The sequence below is a fragment of the Falco naumanni genome, chromosome 6 (assembly GCF_017639655.2).
Source record: "Falco naumanni isolate bFalNau1 chromosome 6, bFalNau1.pat, whole genome shotgun sequence".
Lineage (NCBI taxonomy): Eukaryota > Metazoa > Chordata > Aves > Falconiformes > Falconidae > Falco > Falco naumanni.
Window position 1 is genome coordinate 1,633,774 of NC_054059.1, and position 19,387 is coordinate 1,653,160.

The 19,387-nt window shown below is 38.6% G+C and overlaps 1 protein-coding gene across 5 annotated transcripts in view; it reads left to right on the plus strand.

Annotated features, from left to right (window-relative positions):
- The window catches only part of GPR63 (G protein-coupled receptor 63), a 31,917-nt gene extending 12,860 nt beyond the window's left edge, over positions 1-19,057 (plus strand). The window contains exons 2-6 of one of the 5 annotated variants that reach the window (XM_040598839.1): positions 5,424-5,501; positions 10,200-10,277; positions 13,494-14,881; positions 16,521-16,666; positions 16,957-19,057. In XM_040598839.1, coding sequence (XP_040454773.1) covers positions 13,635-14,881; positions 16,521-16,665 — 1,392 coding nt within the window. In that variant the 5' untranslated portion in view covers positions 5,424-5,501; positions 10,200-10,277; positions 13,494-13,634 and the 3' untranslated portion in view covers position 16,666; positions 16,957-19,057. Of the gene's footprint in view, positions 1-5,423; positions 5,502-10,199; positions 10,278-13,493; positions 16,157-16,520 lie in introns of those variants that run through there. The other 4 variants (XM_040598842.1, XM_040598838.1, XM_040598840.1 and 1 more) reach the window with 4 other exon arrangements.
- The last annotated feature ends 330 nt before the right edge of the window (positions 19,058-19,387 follow it).

Consider the following 19,387-nt stretch of genomic DNA (forward strand, 5'->3'; position numbering starts at 1 on the left):
GTCTTGTGCTGAATAATGTTAATTTCAACATCAATGGTATTTTAGGGTTTATAAAGAGATTTATAGAGAACACAGAGGCAAAGGCTTCATTTTCTGATCTCTCAAGGTGGACAGCATTACGCTTGTTTTCCTATAAGTCTTGCTCATAAACTTTAAGTTGTTACTAGCTTTTTTGGGTGTCAGTGTCTTAAAAAATGATACAAGTCTCTTGGTCTGAATTCTTAAGCAGTTGCTGAGCAGTTGCAATGAAATGAGAAATTATATGTTACCTTTGTTGTTCTGTTTAGTTATCCTGCATGCAGGATGATGCATTCCAGAAAGATCTCAGCATCAATTTCATATTGAAATTGAGACCAAATAAGCTTCTCTGTAACTGAAGAAACACTTTGATAGTATTTGCAAAATGAGTTAATTGAGAATACTTGAACAGCTTTCAGTTAAGTAGGGAAATATGACCTTGAGCTACCAAAGTGGCAGACAACAGGAGTTAATGGGTGATTTCTTCTTGGTAAGGTAATGCTTCTCTTTGTAGGTTTGGGGCTGGGTTTTTTTTGATGTTTTTTGGTTTTGTTCTTTTTTTGGTGGAGGGGTTGGGTTTTGGTTAGTTTTTTTTGTTTTGTGGGGTTTGGGGGTTGGTTTTTTTTTTTGGGGGGGGGGTGTATTATGGGTTGGTGGGTGTGTTTGTTTTTTAACATTATTTTTTTTAAATAGTGTGAAAATCCCTGGCTTCTATTACTGAAGAAGCTTTTCCATGGTGACAAGCCTTTCTTAAATACAAGGTTTGTGAACTGGGAATTGCTGTAAATCTTTCCATGTGAAATTTGATTTGGCCTACTATTTGTTTAATAGTTTCCAAGTAGCACAAAACCACTGAGTAGTGCAAAATCCCTTCAGTTAGCTGTCAAGTTATTAGTAACAGGGAATTACAAGGTACTTAAAGACTGTTCCTATGAAGGGTTTGAATCCTTCAGTTGATGCGCATTTGTTTGCTTTGCATTGTTATAAAAAAAAAAAAAAACAGGAAAAAAATTGAAATAGTACTCTCTTGTATTACATTAAAACAGAAGTGTGCTTTAAAAATCACCAGATTGACTCATTTAAATATTTTTGGCTTTTAAATTTAATCAATTTTTATCTGTTCACGGTGTGTCTTCCAAGCCCTGCCTGTCATGTCTGTACAGAAATTGTTCATGCCTGTGTTGTGTAGGGTATGAATGTCTGTAATATGCCATCTCTCCCTAAGAATTGTCTGAAGGGGAACTGTCAATTTAACTGTTATTTTTTATCTCTAGTATGAATAGGTTTCTAACTAGGATTGTTTCTCAGAAACAGTTGCCATCTTGAAAGTGTTATTCCAGTTGGCTGGCGTGAGACAAAAATAATTCTGAAGCTGTTAAAACAATTAGAAGACGTGGATAACTGTTAGGAAGTAGTTAGTTTATTTAGTCTCAGTTTCTGTTATGAAAAATAAGTTACTATTGTAACATGTAGCGGATTTTTAATAGAGAATTTATACTAAGAACAAAGTATAGGGTAAATCTGGGGAAAAAAGAAACAGATTTTAGATTATTTTGTTGCATTAAACGTTTATTTTTGACTGAATGGAGGTGCTAATAAGTATTGAAAATATACATAGAAATACAAGCATTAATGTGTATAAGAAAAGCATATATTACAAATACATAAATATGCATATAAACTAAATATATGTTTAAGGTAAATTTTACCCTTGCAGTCTTTAAGTACTCTCAGAGCAGGATGCTGCAAGCAGCCTCATTTCTGTTGCTGAAATAGTCACCTCATTTAACTTGCTACCAACATCTCTTCTCTGTGAACGAAGTCTGAAGAAGTAAGATCCATAACACCTGTATTAGAGCAGCAAGACTTTTGGGCAGCAGCAAAATTTGGCTGTAGCATGAGCTGAATCCCTGTAGGAAAAGCAGCATCAGGGCTGATCACTTTGCCCTGGGAGCTAAACCAAATCCCAGGAACATATTGTGGGCAGTACACTGTGTGAAAAGAGTACATATTTAACCAGTCTAATCATTTTTTCCATTAGCATCCCTCCATCTTTTCATAAGAAGATGATTTTTTTTTAATTTTTTTATTTTTTTCCAAAAAACAGGTGTGTTTGTGGGAGAGGCAGTTTAGTAAGTTCCATTAATATAGAATGCTGTTGATGGTGGGGTTGCCACTTTTATGAGATGAGTTTTGTAAGCCCTTGCATTTTGATAGAAGACTGTGTGCTAATGGCTGTTGTCAAAACTAATGACAAATAAGAAAATTGATCTTTCCCTGTTTTTAGCAGAAAGCAGTGCAATAGTGTATGTTGGGTGTACTGGGCGCTACAAAGAAGATAAGAGTTATGTAATACAAGGAGCCTTTAGATCTTTACCTTATGGTATGCGAAGGTGAAACATCTTCACAGAACTCGGTCTTCCATTAGACAATATACTAGAGAAGTTGGCTCTAGTTGAAAAGCCAAAATAGCCTTATGACAACTCTGTTAAAGCTTTCTGACTTGAAGTAGGCTTTTTTACTTGCCTACTATTTTCTGATAGACTGACTTTTTGGTGCAGAATGGAAGCTTTCAGTATTTCAAGTTTATTTTTGCCCATGGTTTGACTTAATATCCCCAAAAATGTTAAAAGAATTTGCTAAAAAATGGTGATGGACTAGGTAAAACTAGATGTAGAGGGCTGTTGGTAAAGTATGTAACAAAAGTTAGGATCATTTGAAAAGCGATGGTGTGCTGAAAGCATTTAATATTTTTGAGATCTTCTCTTGCCTGTTGTGAAGATGTAATGTAATGGTTTTTTAATTTTATTTTTTTTTTACTATTACAATACAGTAATAAAGATTACTTTAATGTAATCTGAATGCTTCTGGGAAATATTTTTAAGTTTAATGGTGTTGAAGGTCTTTGTGATTTTAGTTCCACTATTTCAGTTCTGTGGAAAAGACAGTTCCTGGTTTGAGGAATCAAAATAGACAGAATAAGATGCAAATTCCTGTAAGATCATCAGTAATTACAAGTTTTGCACTGTTCTTGTGTATAGCACAGCACTGTTTTGAATGTAAATACTTCTTAGTATATAGAAGCCAGATCTAGATCTTTTGCCTTGACTGGTGTACCCCAACATCTCACAGCTTCAGGTCAGAAATGTGAAGCTTTTAAATTTCCTTGCCAGGGTCTGTTTCAGTCCAGTCTCTTCTGCTTCAGGTCTGGGGAGCTGGGTTCAGGAAGGAGTGAGTGAACGAGGAAGGGGTGAGGACCACCCTCTCAGTAGCTCTGCCAGCTCTAAGCTGATCTCATCAAGGCTGTAATCCCACAAGTAGAACTCCTCACCGGTACAGGAATCCTTGCATTCAGATTTCATTGCGGAATTGTGAAGGGTTACAGAGCTTTCGCCCTCAGTTTTTACAAAAAAAGCCTGACTAATTGTTTATAATGGTCAGGGAAAAAAGGAATGTCGTATGAGAACAGTATTAACCCCTGATTGCCAGCAGAAAACTGTGTAAAGCAATCTTACCCAGTGCAAGAGAAAGCTCTGCAAGGTACTCAAATTTAGTAAAAATGTCAAGTTTTACTTTGAAAAAGTGCTTTTATTGTTTCCCTTCTTAGAGGCTTGAAGAACTTTCTAGTTTATGGTGATGTTTTGGATGCTTTTCTAAACTTATTTTAAAGATACTTTTAATGAGTTGGAAATACTTTCTATAAACGCATGAGTAGAGAGAAGAAATGGTTCTCATGTCAGGGAATGTGCTTGTCTGGTGGGAAGATCTGACAGGTTGTTGCTGTATTTAATCCGTCCTAGTCCCTGGCAGTCCTCTGACTGCTTGCAAACTTACTTGCTGCTGTGACACTTCAGAAGCCTAAGAGGGAAAGTTAACAGTTTATTAATACTTATCTCACTAAAGAGGGAACAAACCAAGTAGTGAAAGTCTGTAATAATCTAATGGCTACATTTTATCTCTTTTATACATAACAAAATCTGAGACTTGTATATTTCCTTCCTACCTTGTTCAGTGGAATAAATGTAAAGATTTTTGTGCTAATGGAAAACAATTTGTATTAATACGTTATCAGAAAAATCTTTCAGACACTGGCATCCATTGTGGCTAGATAATGGGTTTGTTCTGCAGAAGGCAGATTTCTCAGCAGGCATCGGTCTGGCAGACTGGGTCTTATGTTTTGGGTGTTTGAAGTCCGTGTTAAGTTGGTTCTGGAAATTTCACACTGAAATGGTTGGAGGAAACGGGAGATTATGAGTGGTCTTAAAGTACAGCGTGTTCTTACTGATTGCCTTGTAAAAGGTTGTTGTAAACTCATTGGCTGGTTTGTCCTCCAGCCTCCGTGTATGGCATTTTTTTAGAAACTTGCTCCTGAAGGATCCCAACGTCTTTTCCTCTAGTGTGGAGGTGACTATTAGATGTTCCAAAAGCTGCTTCTGGCAGAAATTAAAAGTTGTGTAGCCTTTTAAAAACTGGCATGTGAAGGTGTCTGTGTCCCGTGTCTTTGTTCTTTTGATTTTTATATATAAACAATATTCATAAATAAATGGGGTCACTGGGATCTTTTAGTGTGACATAAACACGGCTTTCAAAGCTCAATGAAATTTTTGGGCTTCCTTCTGAGACTGTATTGAAAAGCTACACTGAAAATTTATGTTCTCTGTTAACGACAGGTATGTCATGCTGAAATATACAGCTTTTTAGCTATGTTAGCTAAAATGATTTCTGTAAACTGGGCCTACTTGAGGCATAATAGCAGTGTGCTGATGATTGATTGGGTGCAAGAGCACATAAAGGAAGTGCTGAGATCCTGCAGTGAAACTTTCACAGTTTATTCTTCCTCTTAAGACCCGTTTACTTGCCCTTTGTTTTTCTGATACTATTATGCTGGTATCTTTGCCATTTGGGGAAAATTATTCAGCCTTTTTGTGATATTCAGTAGCACCCTGTGGATTTAAATGACATTTTTTTGAGAGACTTTGGGGGTCTCAAGACCAGGATCCTGATGATAAAATACATACTAAGCACGTATTTTAATCGATCCGGTATGACTTAGGGAAGCTAACTCTATGTGCTTGTCTACAGATTAAATAAATGGGTATGAATGATATCTAAAACAACATGTTACTCCAGTCCTGGCAAATGTGAATATTAAATGGTGAGATTCTTATGCTCCACAGGTGCGATAGCTGAGGATCTCTCTTGCTTGATGAAATGTTGATGCCTTAGTTGTGCCTAAAGTCTATACCTTCTGCAAGAAAGGGGCATGTGATCTGTCTTTTGTTAGGAAACATGGCATATTCTACCTCACCCAATAAAAATAAGGTTTTATTACAGGAAAAACTTCTGCGATTCTGGTCTTGTCCTCCCTTGTGTGTATGTCACCAACTTTTTTTCTTTTTTGACAGGTTATTTGGAAAGGTGCTGAACAGAACAGCACAAGATGACTTCTGATTCCTGCTTTTCATGGGAGCCTGTCTGGATTGGTATGCTATGCTTTTTTAATTATTTTTATTTGTCAAACTGAGGTAGTGATTGCATGTATAATCCAAAGGTCCACTTAAAATTTCAGAAGGCAAGCATTTAGGAAGCTTCCAGCTTGTATGTTAGTAATTAGGTGGAGACTATGAATTAAAAGAATATGTTTTCAATTGTGTTTTAAATAGTATTTTCAATGTTTACTGTTGTTCTAGGTACTACAGTATTCAGTTAGCTCTTCAGCATGAATATGGTTAATGACCATTGAACAGTGAGAGTTAGAAGTCAGGGAGAATATTGTGACAGTACTAGAAATGAACCTAGAACTGCCTAAGTCCTTTCACATGATCTACAAATTGAGAACATGATTTTTCCAAGGAGCTAAGAAAATAGATTTATTCTTTACATTTTGCATATTTGTGGTTTAGAATAGTAATAATGATTCCCATGGCTGACATTTCTCGACAGTTAATGGTGCTCTGAATTAAGGACAGAAAGAAATATACTCAAGAGGGTGATTAGTTGTACTTAATGACCCAAAGCAGAGGTGGCTGTTTCTGACAATACTTCCCTATGAAAATTGCCATAGTAGTGTTTATAGAGTGGAAAAAAGGAAAATTTCCTAAATTAAACTAATGCCTCTTGTGAATAGTTTTATGGGTCATCTACTCATGCAGTGTAGTTGATTAGTTTCAATTTAGGATATGTAAATAGGTATTAACACTGAAAACTGCTAGTTCCTTTTAGGAGGAACAGTTAGGTGAGTAAGAATGTTGTCCCTGCTGATTTATGCTCTGACTCATTCTTTGCACTGACTTTAGCAGAAAGGATTCCATTGCAATACATTCCTGCTTCTGCTTAATGGCAAAGGAAATGATGCTCAATTCATATTGAGGGGGGAGTATGTCCTGGACTGTTTTGTACAATAATGCGGTGTCAGAGAGCACATACTTGAGTATTTTCTATCAACACGTAATTTTTTTTGAAAATGAAATAAGTTCATGGACTTCATGTTTGTTGTTGATTTTATTATTTTCCCCTAAGCATATTTTGCTTTTTAAATGCTTTTTTATGTTGCAAAATTGGTTTTGCCAAAGTTTGCCTTCAAAATAAAACCATTGATGGTAGCTATAAAGCATGCAGAAGCTTCCCATTTGTGACCACTTAAAACTTCCCCAAGAAATGCGATCACTGTACCAGGCATTGCTAGCTTCAGGTTTCTGAATAAGAATAATTTCTGTGTACTGAATACCAAATGTTGGTGCTGGGCAGTACTGAAAATATGCTTACTTCTAGCAGATCAGTTTAATAGATCATTAAACATTTTGGCAGCTGTTCATAGTGTGTTCTGATCTGCATTAAACATAACTGTTATTACAGCACTGTTTTGTTCCTTGTCTATGTTGGAGTTACTGGTTTTGACTGATGCCGGCTTTGCATGTAAGATGTGATCTTTTATTTCTGGTTGAGGTATCCAGATTTTGAATGGAAACCTTTTAGCTTCAAAAGCCGTTAAAAACAGACACCTTAGTTCTAGCAATAATTATATTTGATGAATGAAATTTGTGTGTTACTTAGCTTTAAGTGTGTACTTCATTGAAATAATTGTGTCTATTATGTTCCATAAAAAGTTGCATATGAGTGATAACCTTGCTTGAGAGAAAATGTGCATACCCAGTAATTTTCAGCACTGAAATGGAAAAAAGTGATTGTGTGAAGCTTTTTTGCATCTGAAAAGAATCAGTGAGAGTACATGTTTCAAAAGTGAGAATGCTGTGACAAAAAGGTATCTGCCTCTTGCTTGAGTACTTTGACCATCAATAAGCTTACCTATTTAAACTATCAAAGCATGGTTGTCATTTACAAGCTATGTGATTGCTGTTAGGCAATGACTCTGGCTTTGGAATTACAAGATCTGTCTTTCTCAAAGAGCGAGGGAGGACTGAAAGGAAATTGCTGTGAAGTTATCTTTTGGCCCCCTTCTTTCAGTTCATATTTCTATCCTTATGTAACTTTTAGGAAGCTGGAAGGGTTGGTAGAAGGATTGAGGCACATGTTTAATAATCATGTGGATGCTAATGGTAGAAGCCCTTTAAGTAGGGGAAAAGGAAAAAGAAAAAGAAGGGGAAAAATGTGTTTATGACTTCTCTTGAATTTATTGGCTGAATTGCCAATCACTTTTCTTGGCTATCATCTTTTAAAAAGGGTGTAACTAAGTTGCCTGCAGGTTAGGTAATTGTAACTCCAAAACACATCTGAGAGTGCAGATTTAGTGTGCGGTGCATGAAGATACTTCATACCTCGGAGTGATAAACAGTCCAAGGAAGGGTGCTACCTGGAAACTATCAGGAAGCAATAACCATGGTAGCAACACTCAGTGAGTTTCTTTCTACCTGAGTCGTAGCCTGCAGTCCTCTTACTAGGTTAGGTGGTATCTTTGCAACAGCTGGTCTCCGCTCACTCTTTCGTCCTTCTTGAAAAGAAGATATGACTGATGAATTATGCAGCAGCCAAATGGCTAATGCTTGCTTCCCGCTTTAAGCACTTGGCTATGTCCAGGAGCTTGCATGAGGTTATTCTTCTCTTAACACTGTGCAGAAAAGCATACAAGCTTCACAGAGAGGGGAGGAACCATGAAATAGCAAGTAGGTATTCACTTAGAGAGCTGGGGTGGTGAGAGAGCATACATGAGATTATTTTTCTTAGTTGCTTTTTCTGGGTTTTATTAGGAATAGTCTATAGACACCTATAAGTCCTTTGTCCTTTGCTATATACTGGATGCTAACGGCTTGAGAAATGTAAGGTAGCACAATCTCTTTGACTAAATTAGGAGTGCAGAACACTTTTGTTCCTGCTCCCCTTGTCTATTCCTTCTGTTTAGAAGGACAATTTGTGATAAAGCAGTACTTTCTAAAACTTGAATTCTTTACCTTGAAACACTTGCAGTTGGTTTTTTGTGTTTTTTTGTTGAGTTTTGTTGGTGTGGGTTTTTTTTTTTCTTTAGAGCTTTTATGATACACGTTATTATCTAAGGCTCTGCTGAGCTTCATACTGTAGAAAATTTTATGTCATAAATACGTTTAAAGAACTTTAAACTTAACCTAAGTGAGCAAATTCTGTGGTATATATTTAGTTAGTCAAGTAATTGCATGTATGTGCGCAACATGTCTTCAAATCAGATGGCCATGTACCCTTTGCGGTCAGCAGAGGGAGGTAGGTGCTTCAGGAGGGTGGTTTACCTCTTCCTGACATGGACATCTATATAAAGATCATGTGAAATACCTCCTAAGTTGCCTTCTAAATCCACAGAAGCTTTATTGCATCCACAGCATCCTGTGGCAAGTATTTTCACAATTAATTGTGAAATAATAATTTCCAGTTCTGGCTTCTGGGTTCGAGAGACATGAAGAGACATACTGGAGAGAGTCTAGTGAAGGGCTACAAAGATGATGTAGAGACCGGAGCATCTTTTCTGTGAGGAAAGGCTGAGAGAGCTGGGACTGTTCAGCCTGGAACAGAGAAGGCTCAGGGGGATCTTACTAATGCATAGAAATATCTGAAGGGAGGGGGCAAAGAGGACAGAGCCAGGCTCTTTTCAGTGGAGCCCAGTGACACGACCAGAGGTGATGGGCACAAACTGAAACACAGGAGGTTCCCTCTGAACATCAGGAAACACTTTTTTTCCCCCCTGTGAGGGTGACCAAGCATTGGCACAGGTTGCCCAGAGACATTGTGGAGTTTCCATCCTTGGAGATACTCAAAAGCTGTCTGAACATGGTCCTGGGCGACTGACTCTCTGTGTTCCTGCTTGAGCAGGGCGTTGGACAAGATGACCTTTAGACCAACCTCAACTATTCTGTGATCTTGTGATTCCTTTGGCTTTTCCTATTCTTATGAAAGACAGCACTTTCCCTGAGCCACTAATAATTCTGTAGACCTCAATGATAGCTTTTTTTAGTCAATTTTAAATAAAGAACAGGTGGAGCAGAACTGGACATACTACTGAAGGTAACAGATGCCATGGATGTGTATTGTAGCAGGTAGCATATATAAATATCCAGTGTATGTAGGTTTTCTTCTTGGTTTCTTTGCTAACGATTCTGAACACTTGGCTGATGTTTTCATAGAGCAGACTAAAAAAATGGATGGTAATCATTGGTTTAGCATCTGTTACTGTGCAGACAACTTTTTTTCTATACATGGACAGCTTTAACTCTAAACACCAAATTTTATCTGGCACTGTTAGCTTGTCGCTAACTGTCATGAGATCCCTCTGTACCTGTTTAGAGTTGACCTTTGTTTATCTTAAATTGTTCTGAAAAACAGTTCATGTTCATCATCAGCAAATGTAGTGGTTTCACATTTCCCTCTTCTCCCCTATAGGTTGAAGATCGTGAATGACAGTATAGATTTTCATTGTAGGATCATTCCTAGTGACCTTTTTTCATGGCAAAACAAACTGCTCCTTTTGTTTCCTATTTTAAACTGATCATTGTTTGTGGGAGGGCTTTACATTTATCTAGTGGCAGATTAGGTTTTTTTAGAGCCTTGGTGAAGAGACCTTGTCAAAACCAATCAGAAATGCAAGTTACCTTTGCTGGCTTATTGCTTACAGAGCTCTAAAATATACTGCCCTGGGGATCTAATTTTCTGTACTTCATGATTTTAAATGCAGAATTATTTGTTGAATTAATGCTCTTTTTCAGTCCCTGCAGAACTCTACAGCTTCCTTCCTTCTTCAGTGTGCTTGGCTTGCAGAGTCGTAAACCTTGGTGGAACTTTGGGTGAGATTTTCATGTTTGTTGTCTAAGTCCTTGTTTCTTTATCCTGGAAAGGTGTGTTAACCTTTCTGCTGTTGTTTACAGATCTTATTCTAACAGATATGTTAAGAAGACTAGTAACGGAAAGGTTTATAAAGACCAAAGAAAGAAGAGTTTTAGCTGCTCTATATGCTTTAGCCTGTAATTAACATTGAGGTTTCCTCTAGAAGAGTTACTGTAAAATAAAAATGAAAGGAAGACAATGGAGAGAAAGTCTAGAATAAAGTTGACAGAAGTCAGCGTTTTTGCAAAATGTCAACGTACATAGCTTAGTATACTCTTGCTGAGTTTAACAATCTTTGAAATATAATAGGATAAAATAGAAAATTGTGACATTTCCTCCCATTTAAGCAGGAAGACCTCTAGAAAGTGGGTTTTGTATGACTGTTTTGGGTTTGCATGGCAGTTTCGGGGTGTGTGCGTGTGCTACAGGGGTGTCTTCTAGGAGAAGCTGCTAGAAGCTTCTGCTGTGGCCAATAGACCCAGTTCTGTCCAGCTCCAAGATGGACCCACCACTGGCCAATGCTGAGCCCATCAGCGATGGTGGTGGCACCATGGGGATAACATATATAAGAAGGGGGAAAAGTTACCGCACAAGAGCAATTGCAGCTGGAGAGAGGCGTGAGACCATGTGAGAGCAACAAGCCGCACACACCCGGGTCAGTGCAGAAGGGAGGAGGTGCTGCAGGCTCCAGAGCAGAGATGCCCCTGCAGCCCATGGTGAAGCCCATGGTGAGGCAGCTGTGTCCCTGCAGCCCATGGAGGTTAACGGTGGAACCCACCTGCAGCCCGTGGAGGACCCCATGCCGGAGCAGGTGGATGCCCAAAGGAGACTGTGACCCTGTGGGAAGCCCATACTGGAGCAGGCTCCTGGCAGGACTTGTGGCCCCCTGGGGAGAGCAGCCTGGGCTGGAGCAGTTTTGATGGCAGGACTTGTGACACTTGTGGAAGGGACCCATACTGAAGCAGTTTGTGAAGAGCTGCAGCCTGTGGGAAGGACTCATGTTGGATGAGTTGATGGAGGACTGTCTCCTGTGGGAGGGACTCCACACTGGAGCAGGGGAGAGTGTGAGGAGTGCTGTCCTTGAGGAGGAAGGAGCAGCAGCAGCAGCAGTGTGTGATGAACAGACTGCAACCCCCATTCCCCACCCCCTGTGCTGCTGCGTGGGGAGCAGGTAGAGATTCTGGAGTAAAGTTAAACCTGGGAAAAGGGGGTGGGGGGAAGGTGGTTTTAAGATTGTATTTCTCATCATCCTACTCTGATTTGATTGGTAATAAATTGAATTAATTTCCTCCCGAGTTGGGTCTGGTTTGCCCATGAAAGTAATTGCTGAGTGATCTCTCCCTGTCCTTATCTTGTCTCAAGAGGCTTTTGTTGTATTTTGTCTCCCCTGTCCACCTTAGGAGGGGAGTGATTGAGTGTCTTTGGTGGGCACCTGGCATCCAGCCAGGGTCAACCCACCACAGACTCAATGTAATTAGGATATTTATTTATAATAATATCCCTTCATGATACCACTGAAAAGTAAAGGAGATGGAGCAGTTAATCCTTTTTCTCAGAAAAAGTGCTGAAGGTGGTCTGGCACTGGGAAACCATCTACTGAGATGGAGCTTGCAGATGGGAAGGGAATAGCTGTGCTACGAAATGAGAGGAGCGGGTCATACTGCTGATGTTCCTCGATGAACCCCTGGCAGCAGCCTGAGCAGGCTTGCATTCTGATCACTAGAAGTCCAAACAGGGGACGTAGGTTAGATTTTGTTGTCTTGCAGTTCATTTCTTCATTGAAGTATTAGCCAGGGAAGAGTAAACTTCTGATCCTTCACGAAGCACATGGTCCTTGTGTAAATTCATAAAAGCATTCCTTCCTTCCTTTACTTTTGTCCAATGTTGATATTAAACAGAACTTGCATAAATACTGTGGGCAGGATTTGTGTTACCAAACATAAGCTTCTCATTAGTAGCACGAGCTTGTCACCATGTGCTGAGGTGGAGCGGCTGGGCTGCCCTCTGAAGATGCCTATATCCCTCTTGTGACTAAAAACATGGAAACAGCCTGAAGTGACTGTTACAGTGATCCAGAATTAATAAGGTGGATCTCACTTTATGTTTCTGGCCGTGGTGATCTGTTTTTTTAAAAGGGCATAGAATTCTGGTTTTCAGCTTGATCAGATGCCCCAGTAGTCTGGGGGTGTTTAACTTAATAGTCCAAGGTACAGGGGAGTAGCTAGCACTTAAGAGGGGAGACAACTCTCAACTCCTTTGTGTTTTATAAATAAGAACAGCACGTGTGCTATTATTACATGTGGTATGTTATTACAAGAAGACAGTAAGTGTAAACTATAAAAACATTGTATCAGCATAACAATGAGGACGGGAGTTTCACAGAACTTCTAAGCATTAGATTTACAAGGGAAAAGAGGGTGCACACGGTTAAATTATGTGGGATACCAAGATGAATTAACAAAGTCATATCTAGACCAGTGAAAGCAGGAAAGCTTGCTGCAAGGGAAGTGTTGTAGTGACTAAAGAAGAATTAGTTGCCTGCACCTTGATATGAGTCAGTCACTAAATGAAACAAATTGAGAAATACTTTAGTCCTGTGGACAAGTTGTTTACTAATTAATAACAGGTTAGGATGTTTTACATGTTTTCCCTGAGGCATCTGCTGTTGCTGACTGATATGGAACCAAGGATTCTGTATTGTGTAGCATAGCTTAGATAATATCGCCTATCTGCCCGTTTCGTAAGCACTGAAAAGTCTACCTATTTAAGCTATTTGAAAATGTTATAAAAGTTTTCAGCCGTAGGCAATTTCAAAACAAAATCATGAAGTTAGTTTAAAGATTAGGACGTTTGAATGAAGATACTGATTTGATTTTTTTAACTCTTAATCCATAAAGTTTGTTTTCAAACACAAATGTGTTCCGGTCCTGGTTATAGTAGAAAAAGCTTGGTGAGTGAGAGTATTGTACAGTATCAGCAAGACTACAGGAACAATACCTATGAGAAAAAGACCACCTATGAGACTCCTGTGACTGGTGCTTAAGTAAATTGTGTTGGCCTGAAGTGTAAATATGTGTTCAGGATCCTTTTGTCATTAAGGAAAGAGAAGTGATCATTTGCTTCCCATTGGTTTCAAAGAGTCTTACTTTGTTTCTTTAAATTTCTTTCTTTTTCAGATGGAAATACTGACATGATTTTAAGAACTTTGATTTCAGACGCTGAATTTTGATTTGTTAAATGACCAGGAATAAGATACCGCCAGAACAAAATGAAATGCCTTGAAGACCTTTGGTTCTGCTTTCATTTTTCTTGAGGCAATGGTTTTCTCAGCAATGTTGACGCTGGCCCACTCTGGGACCTCAAATGCTACTTTTATTGTTTATGAAAATGCCTATACAAATTTTACCACTCCCCAGTTCTTGCTTCATAGTGGCACAACACAGCCATTGAGATACAGTTCAGGTGTGGTGCTCACCACTGAGAGAAGTACTTTCCTGGTAAACGCTACAGCTATCCTGCCATCTCAAGAAGTTTTCAGGAGCTTGAGTTTGCCACTCCAGATCATTCTTTCTGCTGCTATGATATTTATCCTTTTGGTTTCATTCCTTGGAAACTTTGTTGTCTGCCTCATGGTCTACCAGAAGGCAGCGATGCGATCTGCAATTAACATCCTCTTAGCAAGCCTGGCTTTTGCCGACATGCTGCTGGCAGTGCTGAACATGCCTTTTGCTTTGATAACAATCATCACCACTCAGTGGATTTTTGGGGATATATTTTGCAGAGTCTCTGCCATGTTCTTCTGGCTTTTTGTCATAGAAGGGGTAGCCATTCTTCTTATTATTAGTATTGATCGATTTCTTATCATAGTTCAGAGGCAAGATAAACTGAACCCTTACCGTGCAAAGATTCTCATTGCGATTTCCTGGGTGGTATCCTTTGTCGTTGCTTTTCCGTTATCAGTAGGGAATCCTAATCTGCAGATACCCTCGAGAGCACCTCAGTGTGTTTTTGGCTACTCTACAAGCCCAGGTTACCGAGCCTACGTAATAGTTATCTTGCTAATTTCTTTTTTTATTCCATTCCTGATAATGCTGTATTCTTTTATGGGCATACTCAACACCGTCCGCCACAACGCAGTTCGTATCCACAGCCACCCTGATAGCATATGCCTCAGCCAGGCCAGCAAACTTGGTCTCATGAGCTTACAGAGACCTTTTCAGATGAATATTGATATGAGCTTTAAAACTCGTGCCTTCACAACCATCTTGATTTTGTTCCTTGTCTTCATAGTCTGTTGGGCGCCCTTCACCACTTACAGCCTTATTGCCACATTCAACAGCCACTTCTACTACAAGCACAACTTTTTTGAGATAAGCACTTGGCTCCTTTGGCTCTGCTACCTCAAGTCTGCACTGAACCCACTGATTTACTACTGGAGGATTAAGAAGTTTCATGATGCGTGCTTGGACTTGATGCCCAAATACTTCAAGTTTTTGCCACAGCTACCTGGCCATACAAGGCGGCGCATTCGACCCAGTGCCATCTATGTGTGTGGGGAGCATCGGTCAGTAGTATGAAGCTGCGGTTGTTTGACAATGATTGTTATTTTCTGGGTTTATTTGGTTTTAGGCTTTAGGTTGAATTTTCTTTTGTTTAGTGTGGCCTCTTCAGTGTGGCCATGTTTTATAACTTGATTAAATTTTCCAGTTCTCTGTGCAATTTTGGGAGGAAAGACAGAGGGAGGGAAAGTGATTTGTTATAGTTAGGTTTACTACCAGAATACAATGTAAACAAAATAACAAATGTTACCTCTAGGATTCCATGGAAATCCATTCTTTTAAATGAAAACTGCATTTGTAACACTTTGTCAGGTTCATGCTTACTAGGCCTGCAATTGCATTGAATTGTAGGGACTTTTTATGCTGCTAAGATACAGTATATTTAGTTGGTGTAATTTTTCTGAAAAATGTTGCTGCTGTCTGCCAATATATTAGAGCCAAAAAGTCTCATTAGATTACTTCTATTTAATTTTAACAGAAGTTTTCATGGTAACACCAGAAAACTTTTTCCTTTTTTTTAATATTGCCATTAATATTTTTGTGCACTTTACAAAATTTACTATAGGCATTGTTCATTGGAATATTTTGTTCTGTATTGAAGGGGTATTATTATTATTATTAATATTTATTTGTTATATTGGTAAATTTCAATGAAAGACCCATGTAAGCTCTAGGAGGGCAATTTATGTTGGTATAACTACACGTACAGTCATAGATTTGCTTTTTTCTAACAATTGATCAGAAGTAATATTAACTGCTCAGTTATCAGGGGAGTTGGAAGGAGAAAATGGAGGAATGAAAGGGAAAGATAGCAATGAAAATACCATGTCCTGAGTTTTAGGCTAACACAAGATTTAGAAAAATAGAGGTCATGTGAAAATTGTCCCAGGGGGAAAGGGTGGCTGTAGCTCTTACTTTAGGCTGTTACAAGCTATCCAGACGTGGTGGTGTGACTGAAGGCCTATCTGAAATTGTGACTTCAGACCTACAATTTACATTGTGTTGGTGTAATGGTGTTTCTGCGTGAGGCTTGTGTAAGGCTAGATGTGCTCTACACTGCTGAAATCATGCTGTCAAGCATTCATTGGGCTAGAATTAGAAATAGTAGGGTAAACCAGCAAACAAAAATAGCGCATGAATCATAGTTGGGTCTAGGACTTAGTCTATGTAGGATTTTTTTTTTTTTTTCCTCCTGCAATTACTCAACTTGCTTGTTTTCCAGTTTAAGTATTAGACCAAAACCATAAACTGATAATCATAGAATCATAGAATGATTTGGGTTCCAACCCCCTGCCACGGGCAGGGACACCTCCCACTAGACCAGGTTGCTCAAAGCCCCATCCAGCCTGGCCTTGAACATTCCAGGGATGGGGCATCCACAGCTTCTCTGGCCAACCTGTCCCGGTGCCTCACACCCTCATAGTGAAGAATTTATTTGTTACATCTAATCTAAATCTATCCTTTTTCAGTTTAAAGCCGTTACCCCTTATAACAGTTGGCCAGCAGAATTTGCTAGATAAGTAAGGCAAATTCCCCTTTTCCTTCTGATACTACTTTACAGTGATTTTTTTTTTTTTTTGCTGCCCCTTTTCCCCTGTGGTGCCTGCTGCCTTAAGGGTTTACTTTGCTGTTCTCATGTATTAGGCATCTGCTTGTCTCTCTGAAATCCCAGACCACCTTTGTGATTAATGTTTATCTCAGCACCTGCCTGGAAAGCAGAAAGGCAAAGGTTTTCCTTGATGGCTCAGATACTTTATTTTTCAATCAGCTAAATGCATATTTAATGTGAGGTAAGTAAAATTAAGACTTAGGTTTGGGCTTTGAAGTGACATCTCCAGTTGCTCTTGGGCTGGGGGAGAATGCCCACAGCATTCGGGCATCCTTGCGGTGGGCTTTTTGAGGCTGTCTGTAACCAGGTACAGGAGGATTAACCTACAAAAACGTTATCAGCCAGGGCTAGGGTTTGGGCTTCTCTTGCTTCCATCTCCCCTTCAGTACCCAAAAGCACGGGGACCTCTTCATTGTTCTTGTACCTAAAAATAAAATAATTTCGATTTTGTCTATTTCTATGTATCCACAGGGTATTTCCTTCATACACATAGATAGGTGTATGAAGGAAATGGACTGTTCTGTATGGATATTGAGGGACTGCTGGCTTCCTGAGGCCAACTAAACACTTACACACCAGATTTTATTGAGGTCTTCAGTGAAGAACTTATTTAACAGTTTTACCTCTGTTGTTCTCATCAATAACTATCTGTAAAAATGTTGGCAATATTTAAATTTTAGGAGTATAAAAGGGACAGATTTTAATTTAGTAACTTCATTTTTTTGAAAAAAGCTGCTAGCTGAGATTGTGGGTTACATGTAAAGGCACCCAGGCAGTGACAGTGTTACTGATGTCTGCTTTCCATTCCTTGTCAACTTCACTGATGTTTGTATGGATTTTTCTGAACAAAATGACAGACAGTAAAGGAGTTCCACTGTAAAACAGTGTTTCAGCGTGTCTTTGCAGTACAGCTTTTATTTCTCAATTACATTTACATTGATAGCAGGACTACTGGTTAGTACATGTTTTCTGTTTCAGAGCTGTCATGCCGGTTTATCTCTGAAAGCAGCAAAATTGTGCTTAGAGCTAGTGTAATGGAGTGAGAGCATACACTGTCTCAGATGGCAGGAACAGGTATTTTTGCTGTCTTCCAGAGCTATAACGTAAGAGGTTTGAATGAACATCATAAAACATGGTAATTCAAGAAGGAAATAAGATGAGTAATACAGAAAAGTTAGTGAAATTACTTTCTTGAAGCGGGAGGGGAAAGCATTTTGTGGGGATTTCATAATCTCCAGTAAGTGAGTACTGGCTGTGAAGTAGAAAACTCAAACATCAAAAAAAGTTAATTTGTCTTGATAATTTAGTTTGTTTACACTGACTGTAACAAGGTGTCTGCTCAGAGCTGCATCTACTGATACTTGGAGAAAAGAAACTCAAATTGTGTGGCCCAGACTCAGAGGTGACTTAGACGGTGTTACAATAGTCACAGTTATCAGGCTTTAGCAGTGATCAGAGCGTACAGTGTACAAAGGAGCATTCAAAAAAAAACCCAAACCAACAAAAAAACAGAAACAAGGTGACATAAAGGTATCCCCACAGTAATTGTGTATTTACAGAACCATTTGGGCTGTTGTGTCTAATATACTGTCTTTAGAGCAGTGCCTTGATAATGACAGCTGAAGTCCTAGGATCAAGTTGGAAGGCTGCTAAACTGCTCAGTCTTACTGTCTGTGATCTTGCCAAGATCAGCAGAACCTTGCTAACATTTATGTTAAAACACATATGTGTTGGCAGGATTGGGGCTACTGAGGCATCTTAGTGGGGTTGACTTTGAGCAAGACCAAGGATTTTACAAACTGAAATAGATCCTTCTTGATTCTACTGGGCAATTATAATTTTCTTCTTCTCCAGAAATGATACTTGTTACTAAAGTGTATCCCCTCATGTTACATTTTCAGAAATCTTTGGTATGGAGGATTGAAATGAATGTATTTTGAATTTTGTTGCAGTTTAATTCATTGTGTCAAAGCATGCTGCTTACACAAGTCTCATTTGTACAAATCTATTGCTAAAATGATTCTTTTGTACTCAAAGTTGTGTATTTTTGACACTTGTTACTCATGTAAAAATATTTATGTATATAGAGAAGAAAATTGTTTTACCTCTTACTGCTTTCTGTTATGATTTTTATTTTCCACTTATATGCTTAATGCTTTCATATTTTCTTTTATTTGGGCATATGCATAAACAACTGTAAGATTTCAGCAGTCTTTCTGCAACCGTTTGAGATTTGTAATTCTCAAGTCATTCAACAATGCCCTCCTTTAAAGAGAGTTTGATTTATTTTTGTGTGAAAAATAAAAATTCAGAGCACAGATTTGTTGTAGTTGGAATGGTGAAATTCTTAAGCCCAGTTTTCCAGGAGCCACTACTTTGCCATTATGAACTGGTTTGATCATTTTTTGAGGAGTAATCGTTTTCTGATGTGGATAAACTTTGAATTACTGTTTGAAAACAAGGCGTTAAGTAGAATGGCATTGTCTCTTTTTTGTATATATTACACCTGTGAAAATACCTGAAAAACAAAAACAACAAAAAAAGAAAAAATAAACATGAACATTCTCAAAAAAAATGTAGCAAAATGTCTATAGAATTGCTTTATCTTTGTGCGTTCGCAGGTTTCTTGGATTTAATGTCCAGCTTCATAGTTTCAAACACTTTGTTTATCTGTATATTAAATAACAAAGATTGTTTGCCTGATTTAGATGGGTTTGTTTAATCCAAAATGTTTCTCATTTAAAGAATTTTTCAGAATGGTCTTTTCTGAGACATTGGGGTAGAGATGTGTCAGTATATCTAAATCAAAATGAAATAATATCCAGCAAAAGAGAGAGAAAGCCTAAAGAGAAGTAACTTTTCTAAAAATACTACCTGAACTGGGTGTACTACCTTTTACCTA